Consider the following 24,879-nt stretch of genomic DNA (forward strand, 5'->3'; position numbering starts at 1 on the left):
CGCATATTGTGGGCACATGCGCTGTTCTTGTGGATGAGCCGGTGTATCATGGCGACATACGTGGATATTCTGAAGAGCGAGTTTCCCGAAATTGACACCGAAGTGTTCGAATATATCACGGGTAAGAGACTGTAAATGAATGGAGAGGGTGTGTGGATCTCGTACACTTTAAAATGCCAGCGGCTAGATGAGTGGCGGACGGCTTCTTCTCCACGTGAAGTAACGTTAGCTAGCATAGCCGTCCCACAGCGTTGACGCTCAGTCAAGCCAAGTTAGGGGAGACTAGCTAACGTTAGCTTGTAGCTAACAAGTAACATGCCATTAGTTATCTTATCGGCCCGGTTGAACAACTAACTATAACCGGGTGAGCTAGACTAGCTAATTTATTGCCTTGAATTACTAGCCAATCAGCTGCTTCTGTGTGGATTTACCGGCATGTAGTAGTACATGGGAATTAGTTATATAGCGCTTTAAGGACCCAAAGTCACAAAACATCAACCTAAACATGAACAAAGAGTGGGGGGCTCAAGGAAGGGAACGCGTAATCATATCTATGTATGGGAAGTTTGGGTTTTGGGTATGAATCCGGCTTACATAGTTTTCACTACTTCCGAATTCGTCAGACGAAGTTCCTCCCGTATTCATTTTGGGGGCACGCGGTGCTGGGGATTGTGGGAAGGTGTGCGGCCAGAACCCTTACAAGCCAAGCGCTATAAAAAAGTTACGCCTCGATCACACCGACAGGGATTGCATTTTGGTACACCGGAAGTGCATTCATTTCCAATGGCACGCTGAGTTTGCCTTGAAGCGTTGCAGAGCGTTCATATAAACTGCTTGACATAAATGGTCGCAGAAGGTGAATGTTTAACTTTTGTCGTACACACATCTAGATGATGCTGCGTGACCATTTTGCGCTATCAATTCAAGGGCTTTATTGGCATGGGAAACATATGTTCACATTACCAAAGCAAGTGAAGTAGATAATAAACAAAAGTTAAATAAACAATATCACTGTCGGTGTGATGAAGGCCTTAAGCTCTGCTCTACTTTATGCAAATTGCACGCTGCCACTGCTGCCGTTAACCAATCAGGCGAGGAGCGAATGTTTGCTTGAAAATCTTCAGTTCATGAAACCGTTTCCCGCCTGTTATTTGTTCTGGGCAAGCAAAACTAAAAAAGATGGAGGACGGCCAATCATCGCAGTGTCTGGTTTTTCAATTCTATGTTATGTCACTTTGCTAGATAGAATACAGAGACAAAATCAGAAGGTAAGTGGCATGGAGGAGGATTGTGAGTGAAGAGAGATTTGCACAAACAGTTAGTGCTGAGTGATTACCCTAAATTCCGGTTATTTGTAGTTTTTTTAAATAACGAATTGACCAATGTTGGTTCAATTATTTGAATTCCATTTCGTAAATGTTTTTTTTCTGTGATTTCAATGTGCAAATTGCACGGTTTCTCTTGAGAAATCAGATCCAGCCAAACTGTGCACCGTAGTAGGGAGTTGAAGTTTCCAACAGGCCAATATTCTACATAGTTTAAGTGCATCATTTCCTACAATGACCATAATCCATTGCGCATCTACTTGTTTGGTCAGTGTTTCTTTTAGGCCTGCCATTGAAGAGACAAAATAATGTGTGATTGTGAGGGGATATAGAGAGCAGCGGTTACTTCATAAGGTATCTCTACCTGAAAATACCTGCTCAAAGTGATTGATAGTTGGTATTCAGCAGTCCTAAAAGGTTGCTTTATTTACTTTGAAGAACTATTCAAATAGTTTTTTTTCTCCAGACAACAGGTAGTAGCTCTGAGATGGGATGATGACTTGGAATGAAGTAATAGTCATCAAATAAAACTAATATAATATACACAACTGAAATATTTTATTAAAGTCATGTGAATAAATTATGGTTGATAAGCAGTAATGGGCAGTCACTACCATAATGTGACTTTTGTATTAGTTGTTTTATTCTGTGTTACAGCATTCAACCTAAATTTAAAGAAATAATTGAACCGAAACCAACCTGACCTCAAAACACTAATCGCTGAACACTAACAACAATGTTTACTTGTGCTGCTAGCTAGCTAAGAACATTGATCAACCTAAACCTCAAAATTGTGATCAAAGCCACCATTTATGACTGTATTGACAATTAAATTTGCCCACCAAAGGATAGAAATCACAAGTAACACACACATTGTAAATGATACTACACAAAGCATTCATTTCCCATGTATAATGCTACCTAGTGGATGAGGGCATCTTAGGTTAACATTATGATTCTTATATACTGAACAGAAATATGAACGCAACAGGCAAAGTGTTGGTCCCATGTTTAAAGAGCTGAAATAAAGATCCACAAGCATTTCGCTACACTCGCATTAACATCTGCTAACCATGTGTATGTGACAAATAAAATTTGATTTGATTTGAAGATCCAAGGAACCTTCCATACGCACAAAAAGCTTATTTCTCTAAAATGTTGTGCACAAATTTGTTTACGTCCCTGTAAATGAGCATTTCTCCTTTGCCAAGATAATCTATCCTTTTGACACATGTGGCAAATCAAGAAGCTGATTAAACAACATGATCATTACACAGGTGCACCTTGTGCTCGGGACAATTTTATTTAGATTTTATTTATTTAACCAGGTAGGCCAGTTGAGAACAAGTTCTCATTTACAACTGCGACCTGGCCAAGATAAAGCAAAGCAGTGCGACACAAAGACCAAAGTTACACCTGGGATAAACAAACGTACAGTCAATAACACAATACAAAAATCTACATATAGTGTGTGCAAATGTAGTAAGATTAGGGAGGTAAGGCAATAAATAGGCCATAGTGGTGAAATAATTACAATTTAGCAATTAAATACTGGAGTGATAGATGTGCAGAAGATGAATGTGCAAGTAGAGATACCGGGGTGCAAAGGAGCAAAAAAATAAATAACAATATGGGGATGAGGTAGTTGGTTGGGCTATTTACGCATGGGTCAAATACAATTTGATTTGATTGCTGACCTATACTTATTACTTACTGGACTAATAACTCGGTAACTAGCAAAGAATGTCAACAAATGTACACATGCGACTCTGCACTCTGAACTGATCTGAAAAGTGCATTCACTCTCGGGTGATGGAAAGGCTGCTCACGGGCTACCCCAACAATACAATTATACACAGTGCAAATTAATGGGGCGAACTCAGTGAAGTTTAGTCTTGAGTCTGCGTGGCCTGGCATTTCTGTTGCACAGCAGTCCCGGAGGAGGTGCGCAGTTTAGCGTGAACATTGCTGATTATCCCATATATCCAGTGAAAACATTCTAAATCACCTTTCCCTTGCACAGAAAACTCTGGGGGCGGAATAGGCTTGTTGATAGAGACGGCTTCAGGCCTGATCTAGTTGTTTGATTTGATGCAATGTTGCACTTCACTAGCAATAGGTCAGGGCAGACGGGCTGTAGAGAGATGAATATGATTGAAAGAAATGTAATTTTCATCCTTTTATTTTCAACCTTTTTTTATTTGTCGGCTTTATGTATTTTAACTTAGTTGACAATGGACGTTATAGGCCAATGGTTGCATTGTCCGTCTCCGAGTTCCATGCGCTCATTTAAGATATTTAGCATCCAATGATCACGGTTTAACAGTGTCCATATGGCAGACGCTGGTGCTCCTGCAGTTAGTTTAATTTTTACTTAGATTTTTATATAATTTTAATTAATATTTTTATGATTAACCATGTGATAATGATTTTGAGAAACAAAGACATTTGAAAAACTGTTCCACGAAAATACGCATATGAAAATCATAACTGGCACGCAGATAGGTAGAAATGGTAGGATAAATTGTATGTATTCCCAAACTGGAAACTCATGCACATCCTATGAAGTCTATAAAATAATTGCCTCTGTTTCTATTTTCAAGCAAGGTAAGACCTGAGGGTCTTACCTTGGGGGTAATAAAAGTGTGTGTAGGTGAAAACAGGTAAAAAATTAACAAAAAGGTTTGCTGTGTGCCTTCATTCTGTCTTCTTCCTCCTTTGGGCCTGCTGTTTCAACATAGACAGGGAGACCGCACCAAGAACCTGTCTGTCTCCCGCTTTTCTCTTTATCCTTTGTAGTGTGTGAAACTACACAATGTCTTGCGGGAACCTGCACAATGTTATTGCAATACATTATTTCGATACATTGTAAAGAATTCAGTTTTCTCACACTACCCCAGCTTGGTGCAAATTGGGGGATGGACACAACAAATAAATAGCTTTGCATGTCTGGCTCCTTACACAATCAATCATATCAATCGTATGGCAAGAATTATCTCTGCTCAGAGGGCCTTATAAATAATTTTTGCAGAGAGAGAAGCTAGTGTGGAAAGAGCGTCTTCCACTTTGGAAGATGAATAATTTTCCGAATATGAGGATAATGTCTCAGTGAGTTGTAAGAAGAGGATGAGATTGACCCTCAACCAGCCCTAGGACCAGCATGTCAGCAACCTTCTGCAGGCTGCTGATGAGCTGGATAAATATGGATGGAAAAACTTCTTTCCCAAGGAATGAGCATGGCTGCCAATGTGATAAGGATGCAACCAGGGCCAACTAGGAGTGCGGTTACTCATCTGCAGGACATAGTCTTCCTTTTAACTGTTTATCCCAGACACCATCCAGAAATTCATTCTGGATGGCATTCATTTGGAGGGAAGGCGTGTTTTTGTAGGGAGATGGACCAAACTCGTTTGCATGCATACTTTGGGGTTCTTATCATTGCTGGTGTTTTCAGATCCACAGAATCCTTGTGGGATGCAGAGAACTTTTCAGTGCAACAATGTCTCTGGGAAAACTTCCACATTTATTTCCAGGATTATCCGCTTCGATAAGCAAGACACCAGACCAGCTCTGCGGCAGATAGACAAGCTAGCTGCAATCAGGTCAATGTGAGACATGTGGGTGGACCGCCTTCCCCTGTTTTACAACCCTGTGCACAACGTTACTGTTGATGAACAGCTTAGGCCATTTAGGGGCCAGTCCCCCTTCAGGCAGTACATACTAGAGGTCGACCGATTAATGATTTTTCAACACCGATACCAATTATTGGAGGACCAAAAAAAGCTGATACCAATTAATCGGCTGATTTTTATTTATTTGTAATAATAACAATTACAACAATACTGAATATTTATTTATTTTAACTTAATATAATACATCAATAATATCAATTTAGCCTCAAATAAATAATGAAACAAGTTCAATTTGGTTAAAATAATGTAAAAACAAAGTGTTGGAGAAGAAAGTAAAAGTGCAATATGTGCCATGTAAGAAAGCTAACGTTTCAGTTCCTTGCTCAGAACATGAGTACATATGAAAGCTGGTGGTTCCTTTTAACATGAGTCATCAATATTCCCGGGTAAGAAGTTTTAGGTTGTAGTTATTATAGGAATTATAGGACTATTTCCTTCTATACCATTTGTATTTCATTAACCTTTTGATTATTGGATGTTCTTATAGGCACTTTAGTATTGCCAGTGTAACAGTATAGCTTCTGTCCCTCTCCTCACTCCTGCCTGGGCTCGAACCAGGAACACAACGACAACAGCCACTTACCTTGGCTTACTGCATTCGCGTAACAGGCAGTCTCCTTGTGGAGTGCAACGAAAGGCAGTTGGTTATAGCTTTGGACTAGTTACCTGTACGTTGCAAGCATGGATCCCCCGAGCTCACAAGGTCTTTCTGTCTTTCTGCCCCTGAACGAGGCAGTTAACCCACCGTTCCTAGGCCATCATTGAAAATAAGAATGTGTTCTTAACTGACTTGCGTAGTTAAATAAAGGTGGGGGGAAAAATTGGCCAAATCGGTGTCCAAAAATACAGATTTCCGATTGTTATGAAAACTTGAAATTGGCCCTAATTGATCGGCCATTCCGATTAATCGGTCGACCTCTAGTACATACCGTCAAAACGTGAAATATGGAATCAAGATCTGGGCTGCCTGTGATGCTGCTTCATCATATGCGTGGAACTTTCAAGTGTATATGGAGAAGCCAGGTGGAGCCCCTAAGAAGAACCGAGGGATGCGGGATGTCCTGGATGTGACACAAGGACTCTGTGGCTACATCAAATGCAATACTTTTTTTACTAAGCACAAGCTGGGACAGGAGCTCCACAAGGAAGCTGACGGTGGTAGGAACAGTACAAAAAAAACAAGCCCGAGCTCCCACTTCAGGCCTATTCCTCTAAGTTTGTGTTCACAGCCCACGTGTCCCTAGTGTCCTACGTGCCAAACAAAGGCAAAAATGTGATACTCGTGAATATGCTGCATAGGGATGGGAGAATATGTGGCCAGAAACATCAAAAAACAGAAATCATAAGGCCACAAAAGGAGGGAAAGGAAATTTAGACAAGCTGGTGACTGGCTACAGCTGCAAAAGAAGAACCCTACGCCGGCCACTTGTGATATTCTTCCACATCTTGGACATCTCAACATACAACGCATTTGTCATCTGGACGGTGTTGACCCCAGATTGGAACAGTGGGAAGCTTCAGAGGAGACGGCTCTTTCTCGAGGAGCTGGGCAAGGCATTGGTAAAACCTCAAGTCCAGAGGCGGCAACATATCCCAAGCACCCCGGCTTCTGCAGCCATCGTGAGGAGGATGCTGTTGCACCACCCGCCAGACCCACAGAACCAACAACTCCAATACTGGAAGTAAGCGCAATGTTGCATTTGTGTGTGTGGCTGACTCTCCTACCTTGGCCTGCTGTAACTGTGTATGTGTGTACACTACCGTTTAAAAGTTTGGGGTCACTTAAAAATGTTCTTGTTTTTTAAAGAAAAGCACATTTTTGTCCATTAAAATAACATCAAATTGATCAGAAGTGCAGTGTAGACATTGTTAATGTTGTAAATGACCATTGTAGCTGGAAACATATTTTTTTTATGGAATATCTACATAGGCATTGAGGCCCATTATCAGCATCCATCACTCCTGTGTTCCAATGGCACGTTGTGTTAGCTATTCCAAGTTTATAATTTTAAAAGGCTAATTGATCATTAGAAAACCCTTTTGTAATTATGTTAGCATAGCTGAAAACTGTTGTTCTGATTAAAGAAGCAATAAAACTTGCCTTTAGACTGAAGACAGTCTCAATGTCAACAGTGAAGAGGTGACTCTGGGATGCTGGCCTTCTAGGGAGAGTTGCAAAGAAAAAGCCATATCTCAGACTGGCCAACAAAAAGAAACGTTTATGATGGGCAAAAGAACACAGACTCTGGATAGTGGAACTCTGCCACGAAGGCCAGCATCCCGGAGTCACCGCTTCACTGTTGACATTGAGACTGGTGTTTTACAGGTACTATTTAATGAAGCTGCCAGTTGAGGACTTGTGAGGCGTCTGTTTCTCAAACGAGACACTCTAATGTACTTGTTCTCTTGCTCAGTTGTGCACCGGGGCCTCCCACTCCTCTTTCTATTCTGGTTAGAGCCTGTTTGCACTGTTCTGTGAAGGGAGTAGTACACAGCGTTGTACGAGATCTTCAGTTTCTTGGCAATTTCTCGCATGGAATAGCCTTCCTTTCTCAGAACAAGAATAGACTGACGAATTTCAGAAGAAAGTGCTTTGTTTCTGGCCATTTTGAGTCTAATCAAACCCACAAATGTTGATGCTCTAGATACTCAACTAGTGTAAAGAAGGCCAGTTTTATTGCTTCTTTAATCAGAACAACAGTTTTCAGCTGTGCTAACATAATTGCAAAAGGGTTTTTAAAATGGTCTTTTAAAATGATCAACTTGGATTAGCTAACACAACGTGCCATTGGAACACAGGAGTGATGGTTGCTGATAATGGGCCTCTGTACACCTATGTAGATATGAAATATTAGCCATTTCCTGGTACGATAGTCATGTACAACATTAACAATGTCTACACTGTATTTCTGAAAATGTTGATGTCGTTTTAATGGACAAAAAATGTGATTTTTATAAAAACAAGGAAATCTCTAAGTGACCCCAAACTTTTGAACGGTAGTGTATGTGTGTGTGTGAGACGTTAGTAAAATTCCTGAATGAATTGTTTTCATCATTCTAGATTGCAGCCGGTAGCAACGAAGAAGCGCTGCCGTGTGTGTGGACCCAAGAACAGGAAGACACAGAACACATGCATCAAGTGCAAGAAATACATTTGCAACACACAGTAAAACTCTGTCCCACATGAAGTGTGAAGACTGAACTTAATTTGTGTTCAATGGGACTCATTTATCATTTCCATAAAATACTGGGTGTAAAATTAGTCCTTCCAATTTGTTCAGTTCAAAGCAATAAACATCAATAGTGATAACCTTGTTTCGTTTATATTTCTTCAAGATTAACATGATTTTTTCCCACCCATGTCCTGGTACTTTTTTAAATCAAAAAACAAATTACGCTTTTATTGATGAATGTGATCTAGCAGAGGAAAATGGCAAATATTAACCATGTATGCTGTCTATATTGCTTGTAATTTATATAAGTCAACATCTACAGTTGAAGTTGTAAGTTTACATTACACTTAGGTTGGAGTCATTGAAACTAGTTTTTCAAACACTCCACAAATTTCTTGTTAACAAACTATAGTTTTGGCAAGTCAGTTAGGACATCTACTTTGTGCATGACACATGTAATTTTTCTAACAATTGTTTACAGACAGATTATTTCACTTATAATTCACTGTATCACAATTTCAGTGGGTCAGAAGTTTACATACACTAAGTTGTGCCTTTAAACAACTTGGGAAATTCCAGAATAATGTCATGGCTTTAGAAGCTTCTGATAGGCTATTGACATAATTTGAGTCAATTGGAGGTGTACCTGTGGATGTATTTCAAGGCCTACCTTCAAACTCAGTGCCTCTTTGCTTCACATGGGAAATTCAAAAGAAATCAGCCTAGACTTCACAAAAAACATTGTAGACCTTCAATCTGGTTCATCCTTGGGAGCAATTTCCAAATGCCTGAAGGCACCACTTTCATCTGTACAAACAATAGTACGCAAGTATAAACACCATGCGACCACGCAGCCTTCATACCGCTCAGGAAGGAGATGCATTCTGTCTCCTAGAGATTAACGTATTTTGGTGCGAAAAGTGCAAATCAATCCCAGAACAGCAGCAAAGAACCATGTGAAGATGCCGGAGGAAACAGGTACAAAAGTATCTATATCCACAGTAAAACAAGTCCTATATCAACATAACCTGAAAGGCCGCTCAGCAAGGAAGAAGCCACTGCTCCAAAACCACCATTAAAAAAGCCAGACTACGGTTTTCAACTGCACATGGGGACAAAGTTTGTACATTTTTGGAGAAATGTCCTCTGATCTGATGAAACAAAAATCGAACTGATTGGCCATAATGACTGTTGTTATGTTTGGAGGAAAAGGGGGAGGCTTGCAAGCCAAAGAACACCATCCCAACTGTGAAGCATGGGGGTGGCAGCATCATGTTGTGGGGGTGCTTTGCTGCAGGAGGGTCTAGTGCACTTCACAAAATAGATGTCATCATGAGGTAGGAAAATTATGTGGATATATTGAAGCAACATCTCAAGACATCAGTCAGGAAGTTAAAGCTTGGTCGCAAATGGGTCTTCCAAATGGTCAATGACGCTAAGCATACTTCCAAAGTTGTGGCAAAATGGCTTAAGGACAACAAAGTCAAGGTATTGGAGTGGCCATCACAAAGCCCTGACCTCACTCCTATAGAAAATTGAAAAAGCGTATGCGAGCAAGGAGGCCTACAAACCTGATTCAGTTACACCAGCTCTGTCAGGAGGAATGGGCCAAAATTCACTCAACTTATTGTGGGAAGCTTGTGGAAGGCTACCTGAAATGTTTGACCCAAGTTAAACAATTTAAAGGCAATGCTACCAAATACTAATTGAGTGTATGTAAACTTCTTGACCCACTGGGAATGTGATGAAAGCTGAAATAAATCCTTCTCTACTATTATTCTGACATTTCACATTCTTAAAATAGTGGTGATCCTAATTGACCTAAGACAGGGAATTTTTTACTATGATTAAATGTCAGAAATTGTGGAATACCGCTGGGGGGGGTATTTTTATTTATTTTTGGACATCAATTAACTTATTGTATTTCAACACATTTTGCCTGGTGCAGAAAGAGACATTTGCAGTTTTATAATGGTATTCTACGCATTTTGTCATGAGGGTAAGAGAAAATGTAGCAGGTTCTTTGTGTGACTTTTTAGGAAACTGGGCGTATGTTTTGTGTTACTACTTTACAGGAGAGGCATTTGAATGTAAACTTTTTGTTGTTGATGAAAAGGTGGTTTTTGGCAGAAATGCCTTCTGGAACATGTGAACTTTCATTTGCCTTAATAACAAACTTGTATGCCATCTGTAAATATGAATACAGTTGTTGAATTACTAGCCTAGTTGGTTTAGCCAAGGAAAAAGACGTTAATGTTCCCGCTAGCCATGATTGGCTGAGTTAATGAGTGTGATGGACATGCCGAGAGATGAGGTCGGATTGGTCTGCCATGTAGCATGCTTCTGTCTATAATATGAGCTGTCAGTATGTGTAGATAATCCTTTCTAACGTGGCTTTTATGAAAGATATCAGGGAGTTGAACTGCAAAAGAGTTACTCTCCACTTTCTGGAGGACCGAGTTTTGAAATCAGTGGGATTAGAGTATGATAGCTAAGGAGATGGAGAAAATTCTGGCGTTTGATTGCAAATATGCAGACGGAGTCGGAAAGAGAACAGAAGGCTGATGTATAAAACACCTCTCCGGATTACATCTTAAAACTAAGGGTGACCATGACATCCGTGACGGAGAGGGAGAAAGCGTCCATCCATGTATACGGGTAAAAGAGTCTAGCTAGCTACATTTTCAGATATTACACCTTTCTAATGTTGTCAAAGTCGTTTTCATTTTAAGTTGACGTTAGCTGGCTAGCTAGTTAATGTTACATGTTTGATCTGTGTAGTAATATTATTAGTATCTCAGAGCCATTTGCATTGCCAGTTAAAGAGCCTAATGTTAACTAGCTAACATTGAACCTGGTTGGTTAGCTACCTGCAGATTCATGCAGGGTAGTAACGTTATGAGCTGGGATTATGATTCATTGTTTAGCTAGCTACATGTCTATACAAAAGACTACACAATGCAAGTAACTATTTCAATAGAATGTCTATGATGTCATTGTGACAATTGTCGATACAGGTAGCTGGTAAATTCATTCTGGCTATCTACTCTGATTTCAGAAACACTCGTTTGAGTGTGCCAGAGAGCAGAATAATTTATGAATTTACGAACGCTCAACACCCGTTGAACATGGCCGGTGTCAGTAAACTTTTGGGAAAAAAGCGTAATTACATTTTTGCCAGCAGCACAGTTGCAGTCACCGACGCTCTGGATAACATCAAAACAGCCTAACCAGCTCTGCTAGGGAGAGTAAAATGGTCAGTGAGCTGTCATTTGTGTCTGGAAGTAGCTAGCATAAGTTAGCCTGTTAGCTTGGGTGCTTGCCTGCTGTTGTTAGGTCAGAACGCTCTGAATTTACAAACGGACAATCTGACCACTCTGAGTTTACGAACGCCCTGAGCACATTCTGGCACTCCAGATTAAATGTTCGAACACACCTGTAGTATAAGCCAGCCTTTAGTCTTTAAATCTTTGGTTGTTTAGTACATAGACTCACATGTGAATCCTTAAAGAGATGGGTGGGGCTAAAGCTTAGGAGGGTGTGAATGATGCTCAATGGGTGTAGACAAAGCTCTCCAGTAGGTACCAAAACATTTGAGAGAGAGAGAGATCCCGCCGCACTGCTTCTTGACACACTGCTCGTTTAACCCGTAATCCAACCACACCAATGTGTCGGAGGAAACGCGTTCTCTGGTGTGATGAATCATGCTTCAACATGTGGCAGACCAACGGATGAATCTTGTTTTGGCGAATGCCAGGACATTGCTACCTGCCCCAATGCGGAGTGCCAACTGTAAAGTTTGTTGGAGGGGGAATAATGGTCTGGAGCTGTTCATAGTTCCACCTCATTGAACACCTTTGGGATGAATTGGAACGCCTAATTGCCCAACATCAGTTTCCGACCTCACTGATGCTCTTGTATCTGAATGGAAGCAAGTCCTCACAGCAATGTTCCCAACATCTAGTGGAAAGCCTTCCCAGAAAAGTAAAGGCTGTTATAGCAGCAAGGGGGCGGACTAACTCTGTATTAATGCCCATGATTTTGGAATGAGATGTTCGATTAGCAGGTGTCCACATACCTTTGGTCATGTAGTGCATCTGTTTTTGCAATGGATGCGTCTCAATCCACCGCATCTGCCTATGTCGCACTTCTGCATCTGCAGTGAAAGATGACAGCGCTAGAGAGGTGTCTGTCAGTCCATGAGATGTCCCGAAATTAGGTTTAATCACAAAATATGACACTCACGAACTCAAGCGTCTTGGGACGCGTCTAAAGTCGGTACAGCCAATCTGGGAACTTCTGTCTGAAACCTCCAAACAGTTTGGGCAACACACTAATATGACCCATCTGTGCAAAAGTGAAACTGTGTTTTACTCTAGGACTCCAACAGGCCTCACAAGACTCGTCTGGAGGTCCCCTGGAACCAGCTGAAAACAATTTATGGAAATACTGTATACAAGGAGACTGTATACTGACAAATACTTGTTAAAATAAAAAATATAGTGTTTCCTGATCTTCTATCTCTCAGATATAGGATAGACACTTCAGAACAAGCTTTGTTTAGATTTTTGTTGTTCCATGTAGTGAATCTGTTTGTGTGGGCTTATCGCACTCAGTCCCAAAATAAATTTTTTCATCAAATAATGTTTGTATATTTTTTGATACTTCAAGGGATACCCAACCCCCCCCACCCCGCAAAAACATGAATTGAATAACTTTCTGAATTTTCTATGGTTTCTGTAGAACCACCTGCAACTGGAAATTGACATTTCTAAGCTATATTTCTATCCTGTGTGATAGGTGTGTTGGACTGTGGAGGGGCGGAGTTTGAGGATGGAGAGGAGGTGTATGATGCGATTGGTGGGCTGCTGCAGGGGTCATCGGCTGACTGTAAAAACGAGGATGACATCCGGGACATCTGTCAGCAGATGTTCAACACTCTTAAACTGTAAGTGCAACAAACACACAAAACCTTAACACCCACCTCTTTCACAACCAGCGTCCAACACAAACATTAACTAACTGCCACACACCAAAGGCTAATAATTTATGTAATTCGCTTGCTGATTCATCAAAAATATACTCATGTCTTCTCCATCAGGAGTAACGGCCATGCCGCTTCAAAGCAAGTGTTGCTCGACACTCCGGTGCAGTTGTCTCAGATATCTGCAGAGTGTGGTAAGTCTGCAGGGGACTTAGGTCTTGCTCTTTGTTGTCAGCTTTACTGTCCAGTATACAGATGTGTATATGTAGAGATGTATACGTTTGATATTCATTCTGGTAGCCTGTAATTTTCTATCTACTGTTTTTAGCCTTTCTTCCTATTTTCTCTACCCTTCCTACCACCTCTCCCATGTCTTTTTAATATCCTCCCTGACTTATTGTTGCGTCTCATTCCACTCCTTCTGTCTTTCCCGTCCTCTACTGCTCGTACTTCCCTATTTTCTCTACCCTTCCTACCACCTCTCCCATGTCTTTTAATATCCTCCCTGACTTATTGTTGCGTCTCATTCCACTCTTTCTGTCTTTCCCGTCCTCTACTGCTCGTACTTCCTATTTTCTCTACCCTTCCTACCACCTCTCCCATGTCTTTTTAATATCCTCCCTGACTTATTGTTTTGTCTCATTCCACTCCTTCTGTCTTTCTTGTCTCAGTATCTGTCACTAACGATGTCCAAGGGATCTGGATGATGAAGAGGGGCCAGAATACAGTAAAGTATTTTTTTGTTGCATCGTATCTTCTTGTGTATAATGTTCTTGTCTAAGCTACAGGCCTGACTTGGACCTATGTTTTTCTCCTGTCAACTTCATCCACTTTTTCTTCCACACACCACCTCAGACGGTGGACGCGAGGAAGCTAGAGAAGGCCGAAGCCAAGCTGAAGCAAAAACAAGGGAGGAGGAATGAACGGGATTCGCAAAAAACAACTAGTCCACTGTGAGTTTCATATGCTTTTCATCTACACCCGAAGACCATGCAAACAGTTTATCATTGGCAGTGGTGGAAAAAGTACCCAATTGTCATACATGGGTAAAAGTAAAGATACGTTAATTGAAAATGAATCAAGTAAAATTGAAAACCACCCCGTAAAATGCTACTTGAACTCTGTGAAGCATTTATTTGGGCTGCAATTTGTGAGGCTAATAACTCTAATGAACTTATCCTCTACAGCAGAGGTAACTCTTCCTTTCCTGTGGTGGTCCTCATGAGATCCAGTTTCATCATAGCGCTTGATGGTTTTTGCGACAGTACTTGAAGAAATGTCCAAAGTTCTTGAATTGTTCCGTATTGACTGACCTTCGTGTCTTATTGATGGACTGTCGTGTCTCTTTGCTTATTTGAGCTGTTCTTGCCATAATATGGACGTGGTCTTTTACCAAATAGGGCTACCTTCTGTATACCACCCCTACCTTGTCACAACACAACTAATTTGCTCAAATGCATTAAGAAGGAAAGAATTTCCACAAATTCACTTTTAACAAGGCACACCTGTTAATTGAAATAGATTCCAGGTGACTACCTCATGAAGCTGGTTGAGAGAATGCCAAGAGTGTGCAAAGCTGTCATCAAGGCAAAGGGTGGTTACTTTGAAGAATTTCAAATATAAAATATATTTTGATTTCTTTAACATTTTTTTTGGTTACTACATGATTCCTTATGTGTTATTTCATAGTTTTGATGTTATTCTAGAATTGAGAAAATAGTACAAATAAAGAAAAACCCTGCAATGAGTAGGTGTCCAAATCTTTTACTGGTAGTACAAAATACCCCCCCAAAAATAACTTAAGTAGTACTTAAAAGTATGTTTTCTTCAGTACTTTACACCACTGATCATTGGTTTGGTATTGTGACAGCAAAAATACAGATTTCTATTCACCGATGTATGATGAAGTTCGGTTACCGTGTCAGAGTGATATGATTTGGACTGATGTTTCACCTCTGCCTGTCTGTCATTCCTCTCTCTCTTCCACTGTCTTCCTTCCTGTACTCATTCTCTCTACTTCTATCTAATTTGTCTCCTTCTGGTTCCCTCTGTCTATTTCTCCCTCTGTGTCTGTCTCACTCTGTCCTCGTCCGCTCTGCCTACCGCTGTTTGTCTCAGGGTACTGGAGGAGGCATCAGCCAGCCAGGCCAGTAGCAAAAAGGACAGTCGCGTCGACTTGTCCGGGAAGAATCGCACCTACGACATCCGCATCGAGAACTTTGACGTGTCGTTTGGCGAGCGGTGAGGGGTTCACTCTTAAGCTGCGTCCCAAATGGCACCATGTCTCTATTAAGTGCAGTACTTCTGACCAGGGCCAATAGGGATCTGGTCCAAAGTACCGCGCCTATATAGGGAATACAGTTCCATTTGGGATGAAGCCATACCCACTCATTCTCCTGCTATATCCAGCACTGGAGCAGGTGGTTCATTCTAATCAGCATAATTCAATGCTGTGTTAGCTAGATACCGTTTCCACCAGTATTTACCTGCTATTTCAAATGAGTTGATGTGGTTATGATAGTTACTTTCTGCAAATTACTTTAAAGAATTTCAACACAACTACCTGATATCAAATGGTGCGAAGGAGTGCTTGTTTAAATGAATGGCAAACAACTAAATGAGTAAATCATAGGTTATTCCTGTGTAATTACCCTTTTATTGTTATTTCTTATTTAATACCAGACAGCGAGAGAGCGACAAAGGCAGTAGGAGAGAGACAGAGACATTTAAGTCTGAACCGTAAAGCAATATGCAAGCAAATTGTCTCTCTCTGATTTTCCAGGTCCTTGCTGCAGGGGGCGGAGCTGTCGCTGTCGACAGGTCGCCGCTACGGCCTGATTGGCCGCAACGGCCTTGGGAAGACCACGCTACTGAAGATGCTGGCGAGCCGCAGCCTGCGCGTCCCCGCCCACATCACGATCCTGCACGTGGAGCAGGAGGTCGCTGGCGACGACACAGGGGCGCTGCAGAGTGTGCTTGAGAGCGACACGGTCCGGGAGGGGCTCCTGACGGAGGAACGCCTGCTGAATGCGCGCATAGCCAACGGAACGTACGTCAGTCTTACTTACTCCTTACATTGGAAGGAGTCAATACTGGCAACCTTGGCAGATTTAAATGTTTTTGCAGGATTTTTACACTTTTGGGTTTGAAACTGCAACAGTCACTAAACCTGCAGTTTATTCTATTCCATGTTAGTGCTGAAGGAATGGAGACTGTTCGACTGTCGGAGATCTATGCTAAACTGGAGGAGATTGAAGCAGATAAGGCACCTGCCCGGTAAAGAGCCACACTAAACATGTCTGTACATAATGTCATATCTGTGTGTTCCTTACATTAGCAGTGTATTTAGATATGTACATAATGTCATATCTGTGTGTACCTTACATTAGCATTGTATTTAGGTATGTACATGTCATATCTGTGTGTACCTTACATTAGCAGTGTATTTAGGTATGTACATGTCATATCTGTGTGTACCTTACATTAGCAGTGTATTTAGGTATGTACATGTCATATCTGTGTGTACCTTACATTAGCAGTGTATTTAGATATGTACATAATGTCATATCTGTGTGTACCTTACATTAGCAGTGTATTTAGATATGTACATAATGTCATATCTGTGTGTACCTTACATTAGCAGTGTATTTAGATATGTACATAATGTCATATCTGTGTGTACCTTACATTAGCAGTGTATTTAGATATGTACATAATGTCATATCTGTGTGTATCTTACATTAGCAGTGTATTTAGGTATGTACATGTCATATCTGTGTGTACCTTACATTAGCAGTGTATTTAGGTATGTACATAATGTCATATCTGTATGTACCTTACATCAGCAGTGTATTTAGATATGTACATAAAATCATATCTGTGTGTATCTTACATTAGCAGTGTATTTAGGTATGTACATGTCATATCTGTATGTACCTTACATTAGCAGTGTATTTAGGTATGTACATGTCATATCTGTGTGTACCTTACATTAGCAGTGTATTTAGATATGTACATGTCATATCTGTATGTACCTTACATTAGCAGTGTATTTAGGTATGTACATGTCATATCTGTGTGTACCTTATTAGTGTATTTCATATGTACATAATGTCATATCTGTGTGTACCTTACATTAGCAGTGTATTTAGATATGTACATAATGTCATATCTGTGTGTTCCTTACATTAGCAGTGTATTTAGATATGTACATAATGTCATATCTGTGTGTACCTTACATTAGCAGTGTATTTAGATATGTACATAATGTCATATCTGTGTGTACCTTACATTAGCAGTGTATTTAGATATGTACATAATGTCATATCTGTGTGTACCTTACATTAGCAGTGTATTTAGATATGTACATAATGTCATATCTGTGTGTACCTTACATTAGCAGTGTATTTAGATATGTACATAATGTCATATCTGTGTGTATACTGTACAACAGATGACAACAGATGCATGTTCTGGTTTGATAATTGTTTTCTGTTTCTCTCCTCCCCCCTCTCTTTTCCTCTCTTTTATACAGTGCTTCAATCATCCTATGTGGTTTAGGTTTTTCTCCCAAAATGCAAACGCTGACAACCAAGTAAGTTGCTGTGTGTGTGTGTGTGTGTGTCTGTGTGTGTGTGCACGATTAACTGATCTCTCTCTGTGTTCTCTTCACAGGGAGTTTTCTGGAGGGTGGCGAATGAGATTAGCTCTGGCTAGAGCGCTCTTCGCCAAGTGAGTCTCTGCTTGTCGCTTTTATCCTGAGGACAGTCTTCCCAATTAAAATACAAGGACAGAGATTATATTAGAATATTTCTGTACATTTATAAATCTCCAATGAGCTATTTCCTGAATCTCAATGTATTATAGACCATCAATTCCATAGACAGATTATCAAGACATAAATGTGGCTCTGCTAAATATTCTAAAGCTAGCTTCAAGTCTCTAAGTAATGTGTATATTTGTATTGTCTCTTTTTAGGCCTGATCTTTTGTTACTTGATGGTGAGTGATTAAACCACATGAAGTATTTTTGTTTGATCAGTTCAATGGTGTCCAGCAGTCAGCGCAAAGGCCCTCTGACTGACTGTTGGTCTGTCTGTTTGTTTCTCAGAGCCCTCTGACTGACTGGTCTGTCTGTTTGTTTCTCAGAGCCCTCTGACTGACTGTTGGTCTGTCTGTTTGTTTCTCAGAGCCCTCTGACTGACTGTTGGTCTGTCTGTTTGTTTCTCAGAGCCCTCTGACTGACTGTTGGTCTGTCTGTTTGTTTCTCAGAGCCCTCTGACTGACTGTTGGTCTGTCTGTTTGTTTCTCAGAGCCCACCGACTGACTGTTGGTCTGTCTGTTTGTTTCTCAGAGCCCACCAACATGTTGGATGTCCGAGCCATTCTTTGGCTGGAGAATTACCTGCAGGTAGGTTACTCCTGCTTACCGAATCAAATTCAGTCCCCGATTGGTGAAAGCACAGGCAAGCGTGGACAATAGGGACTTTCTACCATATTCCTTACCTGAGTCCAGGTCAATGTGCGTGAATGAGTGTACATTTCAGGGAGAAGGGTAGAAAATAGGCGCATACGTTAAATTGTTTTAATTTCCAGAACGTGCTGGGTAATTCAAATTTTGCCTCTGGGTGTCCTTGAGACAAAAGGGGTCCTCTACATTGGCAAGGGACACACCTGCTCACGCTCATGAGCCAAGCATACATGGTTAGCCTCAAATGGATTGTGTTGTATCACAAGTTAGGAAATTGCGAACAACACTCAAGCCAAAATGTGACTTTAAGGTTGTGTCCCAATAATATTTCCCTTCTCCTGAAGTGTGCACTCATTTAGTACTTCTACAAGTCTAAAGACATTGGATTAATGGAGGCATGGGCTAGCTGGAGTTACCACCATATTTCTTCTACCACTTATTTCCATCCAAATCACTGAATGGAAGTGAATGAATGCACACTTTGGGTGGAAGGAGAGATAATTGTGACATAACTAAATCAAGAGCAACATGTTCAACTTCCATATGGCCCGTTTAACTCCTCCGCCCCCCACAGACCTGGCAGACCACCATCCTGGTGGTGTCCCACGACCGGAACTTCCTCAATGCCGTGGTGACTGACATCATCCACCTGCACTCGCAGCGGCTGGAGAGTTACCGCGGCGACTACGAGAACTTTGTCAAGACCAAAGAGGACCGCCTGAAGAACCAGCAGAGGGAGTACGAGGCCCAGTTTCAGTACAGAGAGCACATCCAGGTTAGGAGCCCACACACACACACACACTGTCCTGCACACACACATTTTCTTTCACATTGAGGTATGCACATACAAACTAAAAAGCCTATGGCAAGTGTAATAACAATGCACTCTAAGCATTTGTCTTTGCTGATTAGTATGTTTATTTTATATGATCTTGAAATGCCAAACGTATCAACATACTGCTAAATACTAGATTATATATTATAGTATCTTATTACTATACATTATTATCATGGTGATCCCCTCCCTCTGTGTGCCAGGTGTTTATCGACCGGTTCAGATACAACGCCAACAGAGCGGCACAGGTGCAGAGCAAACTGAAGCTCTTAGAAAAACTGTGAGTAACCATCTATTTCAAAATGTTACACGCACCCCACCCTGCTTTCTCTCATGTAGGGCTCCCCGGGAATTACAGCCTGAAAGTCCAATTCATTGTAAAGGATAACTTCCGTCTTGCACATGCATGATGACCTCTGCGTGTTTGTTTGCCTGTGCAAACAGAACAGGTGCACAGGGGAATGAATGGTCAGTGTAAAGAATATATTTATTGTCATCCGTCGTCCATTCCCCCGCTGCTCTTCTCTTGTCTCCTGCAGGCCTGAACTCAAACCTCTGGAGAAGGAAACCGAAGTCACCTTAAAGTAAGAGACCGCTCCTCCTGTCCCGAATGAAGTCAGGTTTCAATTCTCATATTAATCTGAGCGCTAACGTGCGTACGTGCGTCTGTCCACAGGTTCCCTGATAACTTTGAGAAGCTGTCTCCCCCGGTGCTGCAGTTGGATGAGGTGGAGTTCTACTATAACACTGACCAGCGCCTCTTCACACAGCTGTCTGTGTCTGCAGACCTGGAGTCTCGCATCTGCATCGTATGTATTAATCACACTGCTCTCAATCCTGATGACTAGTTCTAAATCACATGCACTGCTAATAGTTAGGGATGCACCGATGTGATCATTCTGGGCTGATGCCAATATTTTCTTTGCGATTTCAACTGATTCAGATATTTTTTTTCATTTTATGGCCCTTTTAAATGTCCTAGCACAGATAGGAAGTGCAACAACGGTTCTATGTTCATAAGGCTAGTAAGAACATATCTTCGCCCCCACATCGTCACTGATATATTGTGCCTCCAATATTGTACTTTAAACCTGTGAAACACTTCCACAGACAACGCTCTGTGCAACCTTCCAACTGCTAAAGTAGTACCTTCTCTCGCTCTCTCTCTCTCTCTCTCTCTCTCTCTCTCTCACACACAGGTGGGTGAGAACGGGGCGGGTAAATCCACCATGCTCAAGCTACTGATGGGAGAGTTAACGCCTGTCAACGGCATCAGACACGCCCATCGGTGAGGTTCCATGCCTGACGTCAGCCATGTTCCTCTGCTGTTAGTGTGTGTCTCGGTGGGTGTGCGTGCAGGGAAGTAAACGACAGCTTTATTTCCCTTTCTCGCTCAGGAACCTGAAGATCGGTTATTTCAGTCAGCACCACGTGGATCAACTGGACCTCAACGTGTGTTCAATTGAGCTTCTACTCAACAAATTCCCAGGTGACCACCCACCACCAAAACATATCAATACTGATCATTATCAAAGCCTGGGCTGTGTTCATTAGGCACCAAATGCAAAGGAAACTGATTGGAACAGCACTACCTGGACTTGGCCCAATACCCTTTGCGTGCACTAATGAACACGACCCAGGTGGTTGTTACGAATCCCTATGGCGGGTTAGATGACAACGTCACGAAAACAATGCGCTCGCTTCAATGGGGCAAAAGGCAGTGTGTTGTGATTCTGGATGACCAGATGGCTAGCAACAATGACAAGAAAGCTGCCATGTGAGGAATCATTGGTGAATCATTTCAGCTAGTTTTATCTTGTTCTTGATACCATGTCTTGTTTTGAGGTGTTTTAACTGATGCTGATGTGGCTAAGATTCGCTAGCTAGCTAACCAAGAACTGTAAAGATGTATTTGAGAGACAAGTGCTATTTAGGTTTTCAATAAACGTTGGGGGCGAATTATAATTTACATTCTGGCAACCGTCTAAGCCAACCCTGTCTGTTTTGGCCCATGTTGCTTAACAACCAACCCATCTATAGCCTGCCGTCTTTGTCATCTGTAACCCTTTTTGTCCCTCCCAGGTCGTAACGAGGAGGAGTACAGACACCAGCTGGGCGGCTATGGAATAACAGGGGAGCTGGCAACACGGCCTGTGGCCAGTTTGTCAGGAGGGCAGAAGAGCCGGGTTGCCTTCGCTCAGATGACAATGCCTTGGTAATGCCTTTTATTACACTCCATGGCCGCAAAATTGTACACAGGATTGTCATATTGTAGTAGTAAACTGGTTTTAGTTAAGTTGGAAAAAACGTCCTTGTACGAGCAGTGTATAGCCTCCAGACCATGACGTTTAATAATGGCATTGTGACCAGCTTAGCCCGCTGGGTTACATTTCTCTATCCTTCAGATGTTAAACCGACTCTGGTCACTCAACAACCCATGGTAGTTGTTGCAAGAGTAGGGATGTTAACCCCAGTGTCCGGGCTAAATTCCCTGATGGCCCCTCTTACCACCACAGCCACCTAATCATCATCCCCAGCCTACAATTGGCTTGTTCAACCTCTCCTCTCCCCTGTAACTGCCAGGTTGTTGCTGTAAAAATGAGAATTTGTCATCAACCAACTTACCTTGTACAATATATTTCTTATTTACATCTGTCAAACTGCCTTGATAACACTGGGAACAGAACTGGAGAGAGAGGACATGAGAACACTATTCATTTAGAGAAGTGATAATACTAGGAACAGAACTGGAGAGAGAGGACATGAGAACACTATTCATTTAGAGAAGTGATAATACTAGGAACAGAACTGGAGAGAGAGGACATGAGAACACTATTCATTTAGAGAAGTGATAATACTAGGAACAGAACTGGAGAGAGAGGACATGAGAACACTATTCATTTAGAGAAGTGTCAAGATCCTATTGATGAGATGGTTTTAATCCGTCTCGAAATTAGTTATTATTAGGATTGCCGGCATCAAAGCACCCCTAATAAAATGGTCGGAATAGCTCAATGCCCGGTTGGTAACATCAAAGTATATCAACATCACTACTCGAACACCCACAACTGCACCAATTGGCCTATAGGTGGCGCTGTATTAAGTTTTTAAGTCTCCGCCCCACTGCCCCGTTTGACGTACAACCACAAAATCAGTGTTTCTCGTCACAAGGAACACATTTTCCTCAAGGACCCATGAGGTCCGTCGTATTGAAATGTTTGCCATATTGGATTTTTTTTAATCAAATCTTAATCTTCACATGAACCAGTATACTTGTCTCAACTCAGAATGTATGCTCATCATATCAGTCTCTGATTTTGAGAGAAGTGGTACGTGAAGATGTAAAAAGAAAATGGCCTACTTTGTAAAAAATCTTATCTTCGCTCTATCACCTTATAACTGATTAAGGGTCTTGACCGACACTAGTCGGAAGGTGTATTTAAAAACAGGTGTTGATATATATTTAAAAAATGGAAGCAGCATGCAATTCAGTTGTGAACCTCAAACAGCTAGCATTAATGCTAATGCTAAAACGATTTTACAAATCTTCACACTAAGTCTAGAGATTTGGCGACTACAGTGTTTGTTCGTCCCTACAAATCTGCAAGGGAATAATTGCTACATCAAACAGCCACTGCATGGCGCTATAAATAATGTACTGTTATATTTTGTGAACACTTGCATGTAGTACATGTATAATGCGTTCATCTGTTTCAGCCTGCTCATAAGCCAGCAACAGCCCATCCGTTTCATTGCTGCTTGTAGCTACAGTTGTATGTCTTACTCACTTTTTCTCTTTCTCTCTCAGCCCCAACTTCTATATCCTTGACGAGCCAACCAATCACCTGGACATGGAAACGATCGAGGCTCTAGCGAAAGCGCTCAACAAATTCAAAGTAAGCTTGTTAAACTAGAAGAGAAAATGTCCTTTATCAGTAGAGTAAATCATGGATGGCTTTTCTTTATAAGCTCACTTTGGCCTCTAGCTAACAATCAATGGAAATTATAGCTCTTGAACACAGTTTTAATGTGCTTTCATACCCTTAACAACTCTATCCTCTCCTCAGGGTGGAGTGGTCCTTGTCTCTCACGACGAGCGTCTGATCCGGCTCGTGTGCAGAGAGTTGTGGGTCTGTGAGCACGGGAACGTGCGGCGAGTGGAGGGGGGCTTCGACGAGTACCGGGATATCTTGCAAGAACAGTTCCGCAAGGAGGGCTACCTGTGAGTGGTAACTCACCCATTACGCCAACTATGACAGTCATGCCAAGTTGCCAATTGACTTCAATAACCTAAAGCCCCCCCCACTCTTCACTCCGACTGCCAATCATCATCCCCGGGGGGAGAACTGAGTTTAACTGTCCCGGCATCCTCTCTGCTCCCCCACACTACCGTTTTTGTTTTGTTTGTGATTTAGTTTGGCCCGGCAGTTCAAAGTGGCGTACTCCTGTCCATTGTCCTGAAGCAGACACGTTTTAGGGTACATGGAGGGTACAAAATCTGTCCACATGGAATGTTGATTGTGTGCGTACCCCCGAAACTGCTCTGGCCTCGCCACTCCCAACCTTTCTGATCATAATAGTTGGAGCTGGTTTGGTTCACTTCAACATCAAGGAGGATATTCCATCCTGTGAAGGTGGGGGTGCTGTAACCCTCTAACTGTTAACCCCATGTGGGCAGCCATCTTGGAATAATGCTACATCCTTTTAGCTCTCATAAATATCAGTGATGGGATGAATATGTACATGTATTTTTTTTTCTCCATTTCTTCATCCATGTTGAATATGTGTGTGATTGAGTGCGAGAGAGGATACATTTCAAGTGATATGGGATGATGTTTCTCCTGAACATGTGTGCTCGTGATGGAGAGGGATCATCTCTTAATCAGTGGAACCTGAGGCTGAGCTGAAATGGCACCCTGTTCCCTACATAGTGCAGTATTTTGGGAACAAGCCAAAAGTGCACCATAGCGTCATTTCAGACACCCCTGGTCATGTTCACTGGGCACCAAACAGAAGAAACAGTCTGAAACGGAGGGACTACGTGGACTTGTTCAATATGAAACGCTCCTTTTCTGTTCCAAATGTTTTGTTGCGTACCCTAATGAACACGATCCTGGAAACATCCATCTGTGTTAGCATGGGAACCCACCAGCACAACAACAACTTGTACAACAGCAGCAGCAGCTGGCTCCAGGTCTCTTGGGAAGAAGCAGCAGTATCTCCAAGTAAAGAGGGGTATTATATTATATATATCTATATATATACACATCTTAAAGACAATTATCAGAATAAAAGACGAAATTCCTTCTGCTTCAACGTTATATCACTAACTTATAAATAGCTGTTTAAAGAACTATTCAATCATAACACCATGCTAAATAAAAAGCTTTAATCATCCATTC

General features: G+C 41.6%; 1 protein-coding gene across 2 annotated transcripts; it reads left to right on the plus strand.

Annotated features, from left to right (window-relative positions):
- LOC112217139 (ATP-binding cassette sub-family F member 3-like) lies at positions 1–24,874 on the plus strand. Of its 2 annotated transcripts, none has more exons than XM_042300017.1 (21): positions 1–121; positions 12,991–13,138; positions 13,292–13,368; positions 13,846–13,901; positions 14,030–14,127; positions 15,293–15,415; positions 15,957–16,223; positions 16,370–16,450; positions 17,709–17,768; positions 17,849–17,905; positions 18,152–18,174; positions 18,527–18,582; positions 19,217–19,417; positions 19,681–19,757; positions 20,017–20,061; positions 20,154–20,286; positions 20,677–20,765; positions 20,875–20,966; positions 21,560–21,692; positions 23,286–23,373; positions 23,545–24,874. In XM_042300017.1, exons 1-21 carry the CDS (start codon positions 34–36, stop codon positions 23,701–23,703), a joined length of 2,151 nt encoding a protein of 716 aa, XP_042155951.1. In that variant the 5' UTR covers positions 1–33; the 3' UTR covers positions 23,704–24,874. The 2 variants fall into 2 exon arrangements, with proteins under 2 accessions (XP_042155951.1, XP_042155952.1); XM_042300018.1 differs by lacking the exon at positions 1–121 and adding an exon at positions 1,169–1,268.
- The last annotated feature ends 5 nt before the right edge of the window (positions 24,875–24,879 follow it).

Source organism: Oncorhynchus tshawytscha, linkage group LG17 (assembly GCF_018296145.1).
Source record: "Oncorhynchus tshawytscha isolate Ot180627B linkage group LG17, Otsh_v2.0, whole genome shotgun sequence".
NCBI classification, from domain to species: Eukaryota; Metazoa; Chordata; class Actinopteri; order Salmoniformes; family Salmonidae; genus Oncorhynchus; species Oncorhynchus tshawytscha.